This window comes from Thunnus maccoyii, chromosome 8, assembly GCF_910596095.1.
Source record: "Thunnus maccoyii chromosome 8, fThuMac1.1, whole genome shotgun sequence".
NCBI classification, from domain to species: Eukaryota; Metazoa; Chordata; class Actinopteri; order Scombriformes; family Scombridae; genus Thunnus; species Thunnus maccoyii.
The window spans coordinates 11,718,470-11,738,826 of NC_056540.1; the positions used below are offsets into that span (position 1 = coordinate 11,718,470).

General features: G+C 38.1%; 1 protein-coding gene across 2 annotated transcripts in view; it reads right to left on the reverse strand.

The window, feature by feature from the left end:
* Window positions 1–20,357, reverse strand: part of ctnna1 (catenin (cadherin-associated protein), alpha 1) — an 86,777-nt gene that overhangs the window by 53,422 nt on the left and 12,998 nt on the right. For both annotated transcript variants that reach the window (XM_042418313.1, XM_042418312.1), the window contains exons 6-7: window positions 19,124–19,393; window positions 13,667–13,870 (exon numbers count right to left, since the gene is read on the reverse strand). In XM_042418313.1, the coding sequence (XP_042274247.1) occupies window positions 13,667–13,870; window positions 19,124–19,393 (474 nt within the window). The remainder of the gene's footprint in view (window positions 1–13,666; window positions 13,871–19,123; window positions 19,394–20,357) is intronic.

Here is a 20,357-nt window from a genome sequence, read left to right on the forward strand (position 1 = left end):
GGGCACCAAAGAAAGAGAATAACAGTCAGACAGCAACTTTCAGGTATACCAGTTTACATAGATGTATCATTCATGTGTATTCAGCTTACGTCAAGCAGTTTGGAGTGTCGAAAGATGCAAACTTTATAGGCTGATATGGCTATCCAATAAATCTAGAAAATGCTTACTAGGAAGGACTCTCTTCAGCAAATACCTCCCTAGTATATTTATTGCTTAGCACATTTGAAGCCATTCCTCAACCATATCATTGAAGGGTCCAAGTGCAAACAATAGAGAGAAAGGCAAACCATAAAAGAAATGAAAAATGCTTAAGTTCCCTGTTACTCTTTTTGTAGAAGACTGCAACTTCACTTCACACATGAAGAAAGAGCACATCGTCATCAACATCTTCACTCCATTCTTTGGATTCTAAATAAATGCACCTTTTCTCATATCAAGAACATGAGAAAAGTCTGCGGTAGACTCAAATAACTCAAATAACTCTATAAATCTTGAACTCCACAATCCGAAATTTAAAGCAAACAGACATGATTAAAGCCGCCTATACAGCAAATACAGCTGTGACTATTTTAACAAGCAATGCAAAAGGTGTTGATGCAAATACTGGTAAGCCCAGGACCAACAGAAGTGACATTGAAAATCCACAGTCTTTCCAGCAACAGCACAACACAGCTTTGAAGATTAATGCTACGAATTGCTAGAATGGCTCACTCACTGGGGTCAGTTGTCAGAGCCACAGACCCCATTTATTTAACTTTGTTTTAGTTTTCCTCTTTGTGATGCATTAGCCCAGTTGTAAAGCAGCCAACTGGGAACAATCCCTGCACTCCAGATGGGCAGTCCGTCATTGCTGCCTCCAACCCAGGGCCAAAACTGTGAATCGCAATTCAAAAGTAATACACAACAAGACTAGGTGAAAACCTAGTGTAGGGCTGGACTGTGTATGGTCAATGTGTGAAATTGTGGCCAGTTGGTTACAAGGATAGTCAGTGGTAGGGTATAATGTGAATTCCTGGATATTAAATGTTCATCTGCAATTTTCTGTAGTGGTCTCTGCCTATTTGTTGTCAAAGTGTACTGAAGTAGCATATCACATGACATGGTTAAGCAACGTTTGAGTCAAAAAAAGGCTTCTAATGCAGTTGCAAGAACAATACTTTCCACTCATATCTTGGGATGGTTGATTTGAAAGACATTTATTTTTAATTATAACTATTTTAATAATCTGTTAACTCCCCCTGCTTTCATCTGTTTCTATCTGCAGATGTCTGTAAACATATGGTCTCATCTATGTGTTTATGTAGGATTAGCGTGTTAGGCTAACAGTCTGTCAGCTGTGTGACTTTAACATCTGTGCCGTGATGTCTTTCAGAGCACAAAAACACCGTAAGCACACCTGTCACTTGCCCAGCCGATAAACCCCAAATACCACGGCTACACCTTATTTTTTTATACAGTCTATGGGCTACACACAGCTATGCTAATGATGCTAGCCATTCTAACTAGCTGCTTGTCACCGTGCAGGCTGGTAAAACGGATCCATCACATCTCTTTGTATCCATGGGTTGGTGCTCTTGCAGTGTTGGAGCCTCAGTGTGAGATGCTTTGGTCGCTAAATGTGTGTTTTTAAGACTTATTTCGGGATTGCACTGAGAGTGAGCTGCCCTCAGGGCTCCGCTGTAAACGCCCCCCTGAGGCCGATTCATTTTGAACGAGCAATGGCCAATGGGGAAACTCCAACTCTGTGCCGGCCAATCAATAGTGTAACTTCATCACTCAATGAGTCAGTCGGTCAATCAGTGACAGACATTCAGGGTTATAGGGCTGGTTTGTGGCCAGCCCAGCCAATAAATTGATGACAAACAATACACATGTCAATGTTTCACAGCCCTATTCTGAAAAGCTCCCAAAACTGCATGATTTCATCCAGAGGTTAGCATGTATACCTGACAGCTAGAAACTGTTTCTTTGAGTACAGACTGGGACTTTTCTATATCAAGTTTTCACCATGTCTACTTAGTTTTCATCCTTGTGCTTCAGGCATGCAGATGAGGTGAATTGGAAACACTCTACACCTACAGGCAGTAATCATGAACTTGAGTTTGAATGTGTTTGTACATTGTTGGTCCTGTTATAGAGTGGCAACCTGGCCCAATGTGTGCTTAGATAGGCTCCAGTCCCCTGGACCCTCAACAAGATATACGGCGTAGATAATGGGAAGTTTTCACATAAATATATAAAAATCTTGAGCATGTGTTGAACACACTCAAGTTAGAAAAATGATAGAGTAAAAACAGAATATGCATACAATTCAAAAGGAGTTCAAGAGCTTTTCTACATGTATTATTTTTTTAATTGGCTGTATTTCATTAATAATATAGAAGTAATACAATTTCCATTCTCCTTTGTCATTTATTATCAGAGTTGTGAACACAGTTATTTAATCTTACCAAGGTCAGTGGCATGTCTGATGAAAACAAGAGGGACTTGTTACAGCTGAGTATCTGCATGTCAGTGCATGTGTTAAAACATGCATGGATGTGGTTTGCCTCCCAGTGAGAGACATTCATCACAGCTCTATTCATTTCAATTCAGTTTCTCTCACCTTCAAGTCAATGTAATTCCCTGGCTGAATACACCTGCAAACAACAGATTGTAATCCTGGTTTTCTTTTCATTTTTAACAATGTTTATCAGACAACAAACAGCCTCAAAAGTGTATTAACAGACCTGCCAATTTTTTGAGTCCAACTTCAGCGACTTAGATTCATCAGATGTGAATCACTGCTGTTCAAGCAATGCTTTACTGTACATAATCAGATATATTACATATTGTGTACTTAAGTTGCGATGAGGGGTGTTTCCTTTCCTTGAAATTTTCCTAGACACACACACACACACACACACACACACACACACACACACACACACACACACACACACACACACACACACACACACACACACACACACACACACACACACACACACACACACACACACACACACACACACACACACACACACAAACAGAGCTCTCTCCCTCAGTTCTTTCAGTATCTCATGGCGACTTTTCCTTTCTTCCTCTCCTCACTTCAAAGCATCCTCAGTGAGAAGCTGGCAAGGTTAGTTCTCATGTGTACATATAACAAGAGACAGCAGAAAGAAGGCTGAGCCTTCCCTTAGTTTACTGCTAGCTACTGTGCACCCTACACTGCAAACTGATAAAGTTATAATAATGAAAACATCTTTGTCAGCGTTCAGTGGTTGAAAAGACAGCAACACGTTATGTAGCCCCAAAGTTAGGAAGAACCTGTTAGCTACACCTTTAGCTAACATTAGCGCTATTGATTCGCAAGCATTTGTTGTTATAACACCTGTTTTGTCAGTCAAATCGCTATCAAACTGGTGAGTGCTATTGCTCATTCCGTTCAGAAAAATAAGGACTTTCCAGTCAATATAATCTCACAAGCAAGCAAACATATCTGAGAGCTTGACAGATGAAAGGGAAATACATGGGCTTTACTGATTTGGGAAGCTTCCTGCAGCAACTTCCAGGTCCACACAGTGTAGCAGGACTGATATTAAAAACTACTGAACGAGATAAAACCATTATTAGTCGTTTTCTATTAGTAGAGTTTATTGGTAGGAGAAGAATCAATTATGCCAGTTTCATGTTTCGATTGGCTCGGCTATATTTATTCATTACTTAGGTGCAAAAAAAAAAAAAAAGACAACTGGCATACCTTAACGTAACAACTTGTACCAGCTTACTTTGATGTCAAAATGCATTCCCGCTACACAAAATGTGTACAGGTTGGCAGGTCAGTATTAATATTCAGCATAAAAAAGCTGTCATTGGTTTTATTTGATTTGTGCATATGGTGATGATGATAAATACATGCATTGCAATGCATGCATTGTAGGAACACAATACATATTTAATATCTCTCTTTTCATGTAAATGTGTTCATGTTTTTTGCCGTGTTAGTGGCATGGCTCCAGGGATGTTGGTTTGCTGGGTCAGTCCACCAGTTTGGTCCAGACTGAAATTACTCGACAACTACTGGATGGATTGCTAGGGAATTTTGTACAGACATTCATGATCCCCAGAGGTTGAACTGACTTAGGTGAACCTCTGAATTTTCCTCAAGTGCCACCATGAGGTCGACATTTGTGGCTCAGAGTGAAATATCTCTACAAATATTTGATGGATTGCCATGAAATTTACAACAGATATTCAAGGTTCCTATATGATCCATTCCAACAGCTTTGGCGAACCTCAGACTTTTCATTTAGAGACACCATGAGGTTGACTTTTTAGTTTTTTATTGATATGTCTTGACAACTATTAGATGGTTTGTGGTGAAATTTAGTGTACAGATTCATAGTACCGAGAAGATGAATTGTAATAGCTTTGTTCTTCTGACTTTTAATCCATTGCCATTATATGGACAAAATTCAATTGTTGTTTAATACTTTTATTAGTTATTGTACCTAAAAAAAAAAGTCCTCTATAAATCTATAAAAGCCAAATTTGGTGGCCTCTGGCACATTCTAATGCCACTATTCCATCATATACTCTGATCTTAATTATTGTATATTTTAATGAGTTTGCCTACCCAATTGTAAACATATAGTGAATTATTGTAATGGTAAATAGCTATAAATAGCTATTAATATTTAAAACCACATCTATTCCTGACTGATCAGAATTCTTTTTAATTAAGAATCATTAGTCCTTATTTGTTATTATTTATTTATTTATTTATTAACACCTTCACTGTAAGGTTTATTAAGACATGCCACAATGATGGTTTATGTAGAAAACATAAGTAAAACATAAATGCATTCTTATTCAACAAAAATAAACAAGGCTATTTTAAGGGGGAAAATGTTTTTAATCCCTTGTCTTATCTAGCCTATGTATTGGTTCTAAATTATTTATAAAATAAACCTATGCCAAAACTAATTAAAACAAAACACATGAATCACTTGACTCAGATCATGTAAATCTACTCAATCAACTCAACTTCTAGTCATCTTCATCTTCTCCATCATCCTGAGTGTGAGGCTGAGGCATAGTCTACATTTTCCTCAGGACATCGGCCTGTCACTTTGACAACATTGCCTGTTTTAGTGTGTGTTTGCAATGCGTATTAGAGATGGCTCTGCTGTAAAAAGCGCAATGTAAATAAAGATAACTGATTTGTTCATTCATTTATTAAACCCATTATTGTCTGTGTGGCGTATATGGAAAATGCAGCGCTTTCAATGGACTTTTTAATAGTTACTGTGTAATCATCAAGTTGCTGCCACCAGTGTTTTCTGATATTTTCTGAAGTAGCTCGTCTAATGAGGATGTCCCCTGTCTGTGCAATCAATGCAATTCTTAATGTGTTTTGTCAATTATTTCGCTAATATTTGTCAAACACTGAAGACGACTCTCCGCTCTCTACTCAGCAGGATACAGCCTCTCAGCTGAGTGCACACACACTCATATAGAGCATGTGAGGGCGGGACTGATACAGGCACATTTCTCAATCATTGTGCTTTCATTATTTTGAAGTGGAGGCTAGTGGTTGTAAATGTACAAGCCTAGCTAATTGCAACTTGTTAATCAAAACTATTTTATTAGAATCAAAAATGAATATAATAAAGTAGCCGGCTGTACTTAAATGAGTACTCAGCTGTTTGGCCAGCAGCCGGCACTTATGGAGAACTCTGCATAATTGAACTCTGTTGTAATAAAACTAGAAAAGATTAATAGAAATCCATCAAAAGATTTTCTCAAAAATGTCCTTTTTAACCTTTTCTTAAATACTCAAGTTCAAAACAAGAATGCAAGATGAATCAGATTTTTATGCAGCACCACATCTGCCATGTGTGCACAAAAGGGATATTTGGAGGAATTAAGTAATCTCAAGGGTCAAAACAGAGAGCTTTTTAGGATGGAGGGAAAATTGCACTTAAATTATTACCGCATCGTACTGACAACACATTGTGCCTCAGACTGTACAACAAAAGGGGACGGATTAGTCCAGTCAATAATCAAATATTCATCTGAAGGAATACATATGTATTAACATGTAGAGAAAAAGGCTGTCATACTTGCCAATGAAATCATCTAATAATAAAAAGTGCACACAAGCTCAGAAGAACAGCAAGCATGTTTTTCATGGGTTTAATTCATTCACTGTGAAAAAGGGGCAAGTTAGACTTCAGTCGTAGTATCACAAAATGTCCATTTATGAGACCATAGCATTCCTTATCCTGCTTAACTGTTGCAAAAAAAGGGATGCATCTCATCTACCTGCCAGCGAAGCCAATCAAAAAGACTAGAATTCACCAGCTAAAGATCAAGGGCCAAGTCTGGGAGCCGTTGCCTGACGGGCTGTTACTGACAGACCAGTGTTTTATGGAGGCTGTAAATATACGAAAAGCCTTGGGGACACTAAATCTTATCCCTGTTACATTGTGTGGAGTGTAATTTGTTTTAATTATGCATTTAGATGAGATTACAACTAGATAAATTGAACCATTTTCACACTGGTCTCACATTAGGTCTAGCCACTTTCAATCCACTTCCATTTTTTTTTCAAAAGTATAGACAAAAAGCCCTACTTTTGGCCATTCCATTACATTGTCTGTTACGTCCCCACCCCCGGACCTACATTATATTCTCACCCTCTGGGTATAATATAATTTCCAATGTTTTATACATCTGTCCCAGCATAAATTAGAGGTCATGTAAAATCTCCACTGGTATCCCCATTAGAGAGTGAACTTGAAACCAATAATCATTTTCATATGACTAATAATAGTAATAGGGAGGCAGGGTAGATGGTCCACTCAACCTAAAATGTGTTTAAAATGAGAGGCATCTATGTAGGCACAGAGGAAAAGGGATAAAGGAAAACTCTGCCACTCACTGTAGATGCCCAAGGCAAAATGACAGTGAGAGTAGGAGAGAGTGAGCAGTCAAGAGAAAACAGGACACAAACGGGAACAATAGACTGCAAAGGTGGAAAAAAAACGGGAAAGAGTATTCAGCAAGGAGAAAGCAAAGTGTAAGAGAAACGCTTTAGAGCACAGACTGGGAAACTATACCGAGATACACAGAAAAAATTAACTATGGGGACGTGGCAAAGGTCCCTCTCCAGTGGCCAAACATGTCCTTTTCATCCAGGTCCAAATGATAATGTATCACTTCAAGTTGAAGGAATTTAAATGTCAGTAGCTTAATATGTCAAAGCAACCTAGCATCACTCTCTCTCTGTGTAACAAAACCCTGACAGTTGCTGGGAACTAGAGATGCATTATTAATAAAAAGTGGCAGAAACAGTTACACTCGACACGTGCAATGCCAAACTGTCATGACAATATGGAATAATTGAGGTCACACTATGTGGCAGTGCTGGGGCAACATTACCCTCACCCGCCTTTCCCCATCACTGGCTGAGTAGACAAGCTCTAGTCTTGTTAAATGATCATCATTACACTGTACACAATCTCCTCGTGATGAACAGAGGAAAAAACACTTGGACTTATTCCAGTAACCCAACTACATACTGTATTCTGTATATTTAAATATGTGCCGTGTGTCTGTCTCAAAGTCAGCCTTCCTTTCCCTTGTAACAGTTAATATATAATAATACATTTGTACCACACTTCACAGTGCTGTTTAACCCAAGGGTTAAAACAATCGATGTGGTGTATGAAAGTTTTAGTGGTTCTCATCATGAAAATGATTCAACAATGTAGAGTAAAATTCTCACCCAGTGATGTTGTTAACTTTAACTTATGTGGAAATTAACTAGAAGCCCTTGACAACTTCACTTTGCAAAGTGAAATGAAGACTTTAGTTTTTTAGTTTCCAAATTCCTGCTTTAACAGCAGCTTTTGGTTGACAGTGCAGTAAATTAGCTGTTGGGAAATGCACTTACACACAACTTGGAGAGTTCAAATTAGAGCTCAACAAATACATGACATCCTAGCTCTGCAAAACAAGCAAATCAAAAGCAGATTCAAAAGTAATTTATTAATAACATAACATAGTTATCTAACCAACGGACAGAGGAGTAGTAACATTTTATCAGGCCAAAAGCGCTTGAACGTTGTCTTTTCATGTCAATAATATGTGTGCAAGAACCTGATCTCTACCATTCAGCCAGTAGATGTATAGCTCTAATACATTTTCTCTCCTTTGATTTGTCCTATTCACTAAGACGCTGTAGCTGTGTGGGCAAGAAACTGTATGAATGTGTTTCTTTTCTGTTCAGTGCAGTGGTATTATGTGATCACAATATCTTGATATAGACTGAATTCTGCCATGGTAACAAATTTAATTTTATCTTTTCAAAAAAATAAAACTTACATTCAGTTTAATTATCCACACAAAGATGTTGGGATGCCAGAACAAATACTTAAAAATTGTGACATCTGGTCAACCTGCTTCACAGTTACATTCTTCTTAAACACGTAATACTAAGAAATATTCTAATGGGGTGTACTGTGAACTCAAATCATGGTAAACACAAGCTTCTTTAACACATAGTTCCCGGTAAATTACTGGAATAACCTTTAATTTTCACTATTCACACATGCAGCTACATTCAGGAACATTTCCATCTTGCGTCTTTTCGTACATGCCATGGCAACACCGGAATAGATGGAGCAAGGGACAGTCCAATAGATGGCAGTAATGCAACACTTAAGGATGCCAAACTCCATAAAACTCAACAGAAGAAGAAGGCGAAACTCACATAACTCAACTCAAACTTTCAAACTAGGCAGTCCTGATCAAATCTGAATCAAGATTCTGTTAACTGCGTTCACTATTTCTTGCCTCAAATGTTTTAAGAAACATATTTTAGTGTACTTTTTATCCATAATATGAGAAAGTTTGTCAAGTCTTGTGATTAGTTTGCTCGCTCCACGTGAATGCGTCTTTCGTCAGACGGACATAACACTTTACGTGCTTGTCCCTGCAATGTTACTGCTTTCATTCACAACACAGCTTTACCGGCATTTTCACTGAAATGTTACTAGGTCTTGAGGTGGGAAATTGGCGGTACAGAATTCCCTGAATATCCATCCCTGCTGGAAATGTTCCTGAACATTTCAGGGATAGACTGCATGTGTGAAAGGGGCTTTATGTTTCCATAGTGGAATGTCATACAGCATGAATTAGACTACATATCAAAGAAAGTCAAAATCACAAACAAAGGCTTCTCCCATAATCATTGTCTGTCACCATTCACAATATAGAAAACCCTATGCAGAAGACTATGTTGTGTGTTCAGTCTTTTAAAACTATACTGGGCACCATTTAGGTCATGCATAACACATGACAGTAGATGGCACTTGGCTAGAGACCAAGCTTTTACATAGCATTGTAGGATACCTCCACTTTATAGGGTATAATATTATAATGCTATATAGCAAACTATATAGTAATATGTGACTTATTTTGGACAAATCTAAATCTTTCAAACCTTGACATTATTAACTAAAAAGATGGCAAGGCAAGGTTTGCCAACATACTTTTTGTCAGAGTCTGAAAGAGAGGAAGGAAAATGGAGAAGGGGGGTAAACACAACTTGTAGCTAGAGGGAATGAAGAAGCAGAAGGGATGAGAGAGAGAAAGAGAATGAGTTAGGAGTTCATCCAACAGCCTCAGCTGCGAGTGTAAACCCATATGCTGTAATGGCAGCATACTGTTTAATGTCTTGCACTGCCCCATCTACAATCAGAATAATATGCTGACAAAACCATGCCCATCGAGCAAAACACAGTGTATTTCCTGGCAAAATCAGTGGTAAGTATGTGCCTGTAGTGTATAATCTTTCCACATAAAAGCTCATAGGTTTTTATTTTCCTGTGAGAATAACATATTTCATCACGTCTACAGCTTTGTCTTAAAGTAACAGCACACATATCCTCATCAAGCCACTGTGAGATGTGTTTAGTCAAGCTTAATCACAGACACAGTCAGGTTACCTGTCACACTGTCTGCCACTGATTTAAGCCACCAGCTTACACCAGCTATCTCACTATGTCAGCCACAGCTCTCAGAGGCTATATTAGACTATTAAATGCACAAGGTGGACAATGACAGATTACACTTCTCATCAGTTTCTTTTATCTAACCAAATGAGTAGCCAAATCCCTGTCATGTCCACTCATCATCACTGTGGTGATCAGATGTCTTCATCTGTGAAGTTCTCAAATCACGCAGGGCTACATGAGTGGCATAGGGGAGTCCAGTGAAGTAGAAAACTTGTTTTGAAGCAAACCAGAGATGCTGCATGAATGGCCTGGACCTTAAAATAAACTGGCAGTGTTCTGGATGAGCAATGAGAGCAAGCCATGGCTGTAATGCCAGAGCATGGACAGGACAGTATTAAGAGAGAATGTCATATAAACTTAGTTGACATTTGACTTATTATTTTGTCTTTCACTGCCCAGTGAAAACACATCTCTTCAAAAAATTGTGACCGAGACATTATCAAATTAAATGTTTTTGTTAACAGTCACTTTCCCTCAAAACCTACATAACGGATTTCAGGGACATTGTATGGAGAGTTAGGCAAAGGGCCAAGAAGACAAAGATTAATCTTCAATATAGATAGAGCATCTTTTTGTCTACTCAGAAAGCAGGTAGGCTTCAGCCACTGCCTTATTTAATGCTATAGTATAGGTCCTGGACTTGCAGAAATGCAGTAAATGTTCAAGTCAGACAAGAACTATTTCTATTGTGACCTATAGGCCCATAAAATACTGTATTTAGCTGATATTAGGCTACATCTTGGCAGCTCAGGAAGGTTAAGACTGTAGGTAGGCAGATAGTTAGCCATGCATGCTAAAATTAGCAGCCACAATCACACCCTGCTTGTCCAGATACGGATGTGCTAGTTTCAAATTTTCACGCTACAATTATCGTGGGCAAAAACATCACAGTAAATAATATCATCACAATGATGGTCAATATCTACTATTAGTACTACTGTTATCTGTATACTGCAGCTTTGTTGGACTCTGCATCAGAAATAACACCTACACAGTTTAAACACTGTAAACAAAAGCTGTTTAAGACAGTTGACTGGAAATTACTTTAAATGTAGCTCAGTGTCTCTTCAATTCTACATTCCCATTTATACTTTGAGAATTCATGAATTTTTCCTGATGAAATTAATCGATTGATTTCTGAAGTGCAAGAGCTTTGTTGTAAGTGTTATTTGCTGGGTTTTAACAGTTAAATTCATTTTTAAAAGCAGAGAAATTTGTAAACGCACATAGAACATGACAGTTACACTGGGCTCTTACAGGCCACAAATGCCGACTGCCACTCTACACATTTCACACACACACATCACTACTAACAAACACCAGCAGAGCTGAAGCTGACCAGAGAGGAATAATGGGATGTGTGTGATCTTTATGCGGGAGTTTGTCAGTCAGGTAAAATGCAGCTCTTGTGGTATTGATACCATCAGATTTTTAACCGTAGTTTGTAGTAGGAACGGTATACCGGCCCATCTCCATGACCAGACATCCTTTACAGCTGCAGGTCCACTGCAATACTTCACAAATGAAATGGGAAAAATGTGCAGTTCATGATTTTACCTCTAAAAGCCAGCAAGAACAGCAGAAAACAGCTAAAGTTGAAGCACATAGATAATAAATAAGACATTACCATAACAATGATATTTCTCTGGCCTTCTGGCTCACACTGGAATTCTGCTTTTACTGGGAGGATATTTGAGGGTTGTTTTAACAGAATTGTTTCCAAACAGGGACACAGACAACAAGTGTTCTACTGAAATGATCTCTTGAAATATTCTAAAGTGCAAAAAAATGATGCACTGCCTTTCACAGACCTTGAATATTCAAGTGCCACCTATTTTCCATCCACTTACTTTTTATAACATCCTAAAAACAGATATAATTTCCTTTTTTGTTAATATATATATATATATAGTATGTTAAATCATTTACTTTCATTTTGAGTTTCTAAATATTTTGTTTGTTTATTTTGTGCTGCAGAAAGCATACAAAGTTTTTAATAACAAATGTACTATGGAAACTATAAGACCTATGATACCTACAGTCAGTTGGAAACACTAATCTTTTGATTTATTTGGCTTACTGGTTAAAAAATGAGAACCCTGATTAGTAGGACTGGTCTCAAGTTCATATTTTTTGTGGTAAAAAGGAAAGCATTTTATGTTATTGGACAGTTGCTCAATTACTACTCTCACCCTTGAAATGTGATGTAGATTTAATTGACATAACAGCTCATCCTTTGTTAAACAGATTAGAAAAGTCAGAGAACAGATTATCAATACTTCCTAGAATCACACTGACTTGCTAATGAAAAGGCTGTATAAAGTATATAAATTTAGAGAAGTATTCACTGACTTCTCTATACAACAGCAGAGGCAACCATCCTATTTAAGAAGTACCACCATATAGTAGCTTAAAATTCAACCAGTAAGTCCTCAACAAACCCACCAAACTCCCACTTCAGTAAAAAAACAACACAAAATCACTTAGCACAGCTGTCACATAGCCGACCAGTTGTACAGGCAATTAAATAGTGTGCCTCTGTTTCCCTTAAAGGTTTCCCAAGGGAATTTTGGGCTCTTGTTTGAGCCTCCTTAGCAGACCTTCTCCTGCTTTCTTCAGTGTAACAACCCCCATCTCCTTGTCTGGAATTTGCAGAGCCTAACCCCAGCTATGGCTCTAACCTAACAATCTATAGCCTAAAGCATTTGATGGGTAGAGAGAAGCACACACACCACATAATTCTACTGCACAGCAATTTTGGTCCATTAGCTAAAGCAAGAGTATTAGAAAATGATCAGTGTGCACTTATGTTAAAGTATAACTTAAAAAGTAACATTTAATGTTTAAAAGTTATGCTTATATTTCAGTCAAATTCAGACATGTATCCCAAACACAATCCAAAAAACAAGCCAGGTGGCACAAGTGGGGTTGATTCCAGGATCGTTTTAAAAACAAGGTGTCCAACAGATGTCACCACTTGTAGATTGGGCAAATTTACAGCTTGACATACAGTAAATACATACTTGTCGTCTACACTCTGCTTTATAAATCAGTGACACTTCCTTTTTTTTTTGGCTCATTGCTTTTTGAGCATAGTACAACTATCCGATGACCGAAACCCAGTTTCACTTTGTCAATTTAAAAGGTCAACTACATACACTTGATTAACAAGTAAGAGACACTTTACTACATCCCTATATATTCAATTTATTTGTTGTTCAGTGACAGTGTTGATTGTTGACTTTCATTTGTCCTCAAAGACAACATTAATCCCCTTAAAACAAGTTTTGGAGGGGAATATGTAAAGGTAAGGAAAGTAAGCGTATGTGTGTGCCAATATTTAGTGAGGATGATTTTTTTAGAATATAGGTTCACCATAGAGGTAATGAAGTTGATTTGACGTTAAATAAAAGACCCTGTAAATTCAATTTTTTAAAAACTTTTGCATGTCTGATGTAATACTTTTTACAACCTGCGACTATCCTGATGTCAAACTGTCCAATAAAGGCAAAATGCAAATCCAAAAAAGAACATTGTTGTAGACACAGAGTGCTGGTGTGGCAAGAGAACAGAAATAAATAGATAAAGACACTTACATTGCCCATATACTCAGACAACAGGTCCTGAAGAGCCTGGCGCACAGAATTGCATTCGGCCACAATGCGCTCCCTGCGGTCATCACGTGTGCAGGAAGAGTCAGCCATGAGGGCAGCGCCACTGATGATGCTCTCAAGGCGTTCCTCCAGGGAGGGACGGAAGCGCTCCTCACTAAACGCCAGGGGGTCGACAATGATTTGTTTCTGTAAGGAAAGAGTCAGAGGGGAAATTATACAGGGAGGTAAAAAATGCAAAAAGTCATCATGGTACACTGATCTCTCCCTCTCAGATCCAAAAGATAGAAATCTGACAGGAAAGGGGAGGGCTGATTTGAAAGGCTGACAAGTCAGATGGAAACCTAAAGAGAGGAAGGTGCTAAGCTGTCTTTTTGTGTCCATAAGCCAAAAGACAATAACTTGTTGTTGTTTCAGAAGTTGAAAATGTAAAGTCACAGGTCCAGTGTGGGTGATAAAGACATATGAAGGATTTCAATGGTATGAGTATATTTTTCATGAAGCACATAAAGTGGCTAACACAAAGAAAACCAAAGACATTAGGTAATGGAGATCTGCCAAATTCTTCATTTAAACATGTCTTAATAACAATATCAATGTATGTTTACAGTCTTTTCTGTAACAAAGCATGAAGTTGGAAAAATGTTAAAACTGGAGCTTTTCATTTCAAAGCAGTACAAAAAAAAAAAAAACCCACACACACAGAGCCAAAAGGTTCTAACTTAGATGAACAAAAGCATAAAAACAAAAAATGTTTCTGAATCAAAATTCTGCAGTCAGAAACTTTACCCTTCCAAGATTTCTCTAGTTGTTTTGGAAGTAGTCATTTACATACTCAGTGAAAAAAAAACAATTTCTTTGGTTGCTGCTAAAACCATAACTAGCTTTTCTAAATTGGACTCAGATGAGAAGAAGACGATGTTTGTGTTCTTCAGTCAGCCAGCGATGCAATTCCTGTTTCACGAACAGGAAAAGAAAACGGCCTATTCAAAAGCTGAAGTCAGGAACAGTTGATTTTACAAAGAACAAAAAGTAACCTTTTTAAAAAATTTCCTCTCCATACTTTTTTCTGCTCCTCTGCTCTGCTTATACTGTTTTTTCAACATAAATATAACCGCAACAGGCAGAAAAGACAGAGAAGTTCTATCAAAGGACTTGACGAGGGAATCAACAATAAGTCAAAAAGCAAGCAGTAACATTAATACTGTAATGTAGATCAATATCAGACAGATGAAACCATGAATACTATATGTATGTATGTGTGTATATAATCCATTGGTGAAAGGATTTGATTTTATAGTTTTTGCTAGCTTTCATTTGAGTCACAGAAGTGCTATAGTAACCCACTCCCCTCTCTTTTATATCTGCAGGATGAGAGAGAACACTTAAATGTCTGATTTCACAGGGGCAAGCCTGCTGAGAGAGGCACTAGTTGACATGCTGGAGAGGCACTGCAGAGGGTTAAGGTATCACCATGACGCTTGTGGCAGCTAAAGAAAGAAAGCCAACTTCCCCTAAGACAAGACGAACTCTGTGCTTCTGCAGATGCCTTATTGCCACAAAAAAATTCAACAATTCAGCTGTTAAGAGTTGTGGTTTATTAGGCAGCCCAGTCTCTATCACAGCCACCTCCAGCCCCCTCCATTCCGTCTCATCTGACCTCCTCTGCTTGCGTGTCATATCACCATGGCAACAGGCACACAAGAGAGACACGGAGGAGGAAACAGAGAGCGAGGGAGAGACACAGAGATTTAGGGGGGGGGGGTTGACTCATTTGCTAATTTTGCCTTGCATTTGAAATTGGGCATCCAAAAGGGCTTGTCTGGAGAAGGCCAGTAAGTTTTTTGACTTTCTGCATAACCATCAGTAAAATAATCACTGAAGCTACAGATATAAGAGACTGCATCTTAGCCACCTTACTTTATGTACATTTACCATTTGGCAAACCACCTACTCAAATAGCTTACAACAGTTGAACAGAAAAATCCACATCTGGAATCCGTTTGGCCGGAGTGACCAGCCATCAGTCCATTCATAGATAGATAGATAGATTGATAGATAAATGGATGTACTTTATTGATCCCAAATTGGGAAATTCTTAAAACCCTAGAAAAAGGAAAATCTAGTGAGTGAATCTAACTGATATCAAGTACACAAAAGGTTCTTTTCCTCTACGCATCAGACAACCATTGCTCTAACAATACAAATTTGTTGAAAGCAGAGCTGGCATGGTTTTATATACTCAGTACTTGGACCACTTTGGAAAGCAATGCTGACTTCTGGTGCTTTAGGAGTAATACCTAAAGTACAACATTTGCTACTTAAAACGCTTAGCTTAAGTAAATTTTTCATTAGCCTTGCTAGGAGCTACTGACTCAGATAGAGAATCTAAAGGTAGGCCAAAGCATTTTTACTAATGGAAACAAGGCAAAGCATTTAAAATATTAACTTTTCCAATCATTTAGGCTACAACACTTAAATATCAGAGGCAAGAATACAATTTGAAAATCCAATATTAATTAATTAATCCTTGTAAGGAAGCTGTTCCAATTTGAGAAGGGCAGATTCTGGTTGATATGGAGCTTGTGCCAACATTCATTCACTGCAAGGCACCACTGTTGATCAGTGCCAAATGGCATCTGTCAACTAACAGTAGATCAAATCTAGTGTATCTTCTGTACTTTATCTATATTTCCCCCCATTCATTCAAACACATGAGAAGAGTCAAGTCACCTGAAAGAGCCTCCTGGACTTGAAAGTTAACTTCTGCAGGCCAGAAATCTCAGCACCCGGGGCAGTAACATTTGAGTCATGACTCCTGATCAATAACCCTTACGAACTTCCTCGGTGTAGTCAGACGAAGCAACCAGAGCAGCACTTTTTGGGGCCAAACAGCTCAGCTTAACTTGCCAAGTCAGTCACACGACTTCAATCCAAGTGAGCATGTGTTTTACAAAAAGCCTTGAAACAAGTTGAATTTGTAGCACAGGCCTGGCAGACTATCATCGGGGAGCATACCAAGCGTCAGCTGATGTCAATGGGTCACAGACTTCAGACAGTCATTGTTCTGCATTGCAAAACACTGTGTGCAGTTCTTCAGGGCTTTCAACAAGGATATGGAGTAACCAGCCAGTGGGAAAAAGTAGCCAGCCAGTGAGGTCCGGGGGCATGAATTAAGTGTTGTGCTACCCCGTATAAAATGATGTTGTGATTTCTCTTAGTGTCTTAAGAACTGCAACAGTGTTTCAGAAAATGCACTCAGGCAATTAAAAAACTCTAAATAAAAATAGTAGTTAGAGAAAGCATAAAAATAAGCTATAACATAAATACAAACTTGCATCCTATGCTCCACCAACTAAAAAACCTGCATACAAAATTAGCAGTTCATCCACTGCTTCTTAAGGTATGGCAATATTGCTTTGCAAAAACCACTACTGAGATGCCTGCAGAGATGCCATGAGTAATTAAATAGTGCGTCATATGGCTATGGGCATTTAAACCATGAGCATGCAGATTGCATCAATCACGCAAGTAAACAATGTCACTGCAGGAGCCAGGAGCAACACATCAAGTTACACACTGCTACTTGCTGAATGACTAAATATATGATCAACACACAGCAGGAACCGGTGTTTCTACAGAACTCATTGAACAACATTTAGTTTCTCAGTGTGGATCTGCTCTATACTTTGGAGGCTGTCGGAATATGAAGAAATTTACTGTAAACAAAAAGGTGCTATTGACGGAAGTTATTGGCAGTGAAAAAACAAAAAAAAACAAAAAACAGTTTAATTATATTTGCATTTATCACCCCAGGCAGCATTAAGTGATTAACTCAATGTTTTATCCAGCTGTTATCTTGATGTTGTTTCATGTCAATATTTTGATGACAGACATGTCAAATGTTTCATATATCTTCTAGTTTAATATATTTAATTCATATTCAGTAATATTTTTATTGAATAAGCTCTTCAAACTTCAGTCTGAGGTTGAAGATGAATTAAGTTCAACTCTTAAACAGCTACATGAAAAATCAGAAATCCAGGTTTCTAATAATAATAATAGTAATAATAATAATTCATAGATCAATTCATAAATTCAATAATGAGTAAAGTCGATTTGATTTAAAAACATAGTTAACCTGAGTCAGACGTGGATTTTAGGGACACACTGGATGTAGTTTGAGTGAACACTGGATAACAGTGACTTGCAGAATTAGAGGTTTTGAGAATGAATATAGAAAGGACCAGAAGTGTTTTTAGTAGGTTTCCTCCCTGTGCTAAATGACAAAATTAGTTTTAACTTTAATTTTAATTAGTTAATTAGTTTTGTTTGCAACATAAGGACACTGCCTGCTCTCTTTTCTTGCCTGTTCCTCAAATGAAGATATTAAAGTATTATCCAAGTTTGGCATTTTTTTCAAATGAGGTTAACTATGAAATGTACTTCTGCAGTCTTCTTTGGATCTACCAACCAATGGTAGAGAAAAGCAGTAGCTACCAGCAAAGAAAGGTGCTAAATGTAAACTCAGCTTATTGCTAGTTATGACTCCAGCTAGAGTTGTGAAAATCTCTTTCATTTGACATAGACACAGAAGAAAAATCAAGGAATGAAGAAGTAGTGACTCAAGAACATATTCAATATACCCCAAAGCCATGTCCCAATTTGTCCACATGGCTCATCCTAATTTCCAACTCGACCCCAAGCCCTTCAAGTTTTGGTCATTTTATGATTCATTTCTTGTAAAATAAAATCCTGACCTAACCATAACCTTTCTGAACAAGCGCTCATCATCTCTGTTGCACAAACAAACAGTTTTCATCATACTCTCTGAATATAGCCTTCCACTAAGTCAGGAAAAATATGGTCTTAAACCTGCAGTGCAGAACTTTTATATATAACTAAACGTTTGTTACATTCAAGCCCTTGCCAAACGAGTTCACACAATACAGGTTAAGCATATCACTGCCAGTTAAATCTCTCTATATTACAGAGTTTTTAAATCCAGTGTCAGATTTGACATTCCTGCACTGGCCAGACGAGCCAGCTAACTTCCAGTTAGCTCTCTGCTGATTTGAATGATAAAATAATTTAATTGTATGGCTCTTCTAGACTTTCCAAATGTTATCAGACTGAATGGATCAAATTTTGATAGTGAAGTAAGTCATTTCGTGGGAGTTGTGTGACACTCAGAACAATTTAGCCACTGTTTTACATACAACAGTAGCAACAGAATAAGCTACCGCAGAGCCTATGATGTAAGCATATGTCGACAGTGTTTTTGTAATTAATCTCACTACCAGAGGGGGAAGTAAAAACAATTCTGGACTCCAGCTTTAAAGTTTATGTTTTAATATTGATCTGGTAGATACCTGGATGTATGGCGGGACACATGAAAAAAGACAAATGGGGTGTGACTTGTGAAATACTCAACTGACTTACATCAAAATTGTTGAGGGCGTAAGCGAGCTCTCCACCCCCTCCTGGCTGACTGAGTGCTGAGTCTTCAGTGGCAGTGGCCTGGGCTGCATTGGAGATGCCTGAAACTGCATGCTGCAGCTGCTTGTAGATCAGGTCACGGTTAGCCTTGTAGGCTGCCACGTCAGGGTGCTGCAGGCAGGCACGAGACGCTGTGTACAGCATGGGGATGTTCCTCTGTAGTACCCCGCGAGCAGCAGCCATTTGGTCCTTGTGGTGGACGTCCTTAAGCTCCTAAAAGGATGAGATCAAAAGGAAAGTAGAAAAGGGTACAAAAACATAAAGGGTTAAACTGGAAGGGGGCGGGGTGGTAATGTACTTTGGATTCAAAAGGGGCCTGTCATGCCCTTATGGAGACACTAAGTGTGACAGAGTTTGTTCTGGATGACCCAGATTTATTTCTGTCCCCTGCGGTAACACAACACAGTCATAATCAGGCCATTATAATATGCCTTTGCAATTTAATGCGTTACTATTCAGACCTCAGCATTATATTGCAATTACATCTTCATAGGAGGGAGGAGAGGAGATAGTGATCGCTGGCATAGATTTATGGCATAAAAAAAAAACTTGCATACACAAAGCAAATGCCTCTCATCCAAATGGAACGCTCCCAGGGCTTTTTTCTACTACTACTACTTGAGACATGCTGCAAGAAAAACACCGTCTTAAAGCCCCATTACTTCCTGCATTCACTTTGGTTAAACACATTTTGCTAATCATAAAAATATACAAGCAAAGTGCATCACGAATATTGAATGAACTCCAACGGCCTGCAGGAGATCTGGGAAACAAACTTGTGTGCTTTATACACCTACAGTACTCATACCAATCTGTCCCTCTATTTAAGGGGTGTGCAATTGTTGCTACTTAGCTAAGAAATATTGGCAAAAAATAAAATATTCCAACTGTAACCAGCAGAATGTATTATAGTTTGTATAGATTAGAGTTCTTTGCTTTTTTTTTTTTATAAAAACACTTACACATGACACTTTTATGTCTGTGCATGTGATTACTTCCATCATATGTTAGTTTGATGATAATCTTGACAAATTATAATAAAATGAAAATGTATATCATCTCAAAATAAAAATACCACGTGTGTGCATCTCCTGCATCTGAACCAAGAACCTATTATGAGGTTGTTTCACCTTGAAAATGCGTCATGAAATGCACATCACTGTTGACTACCACTTAC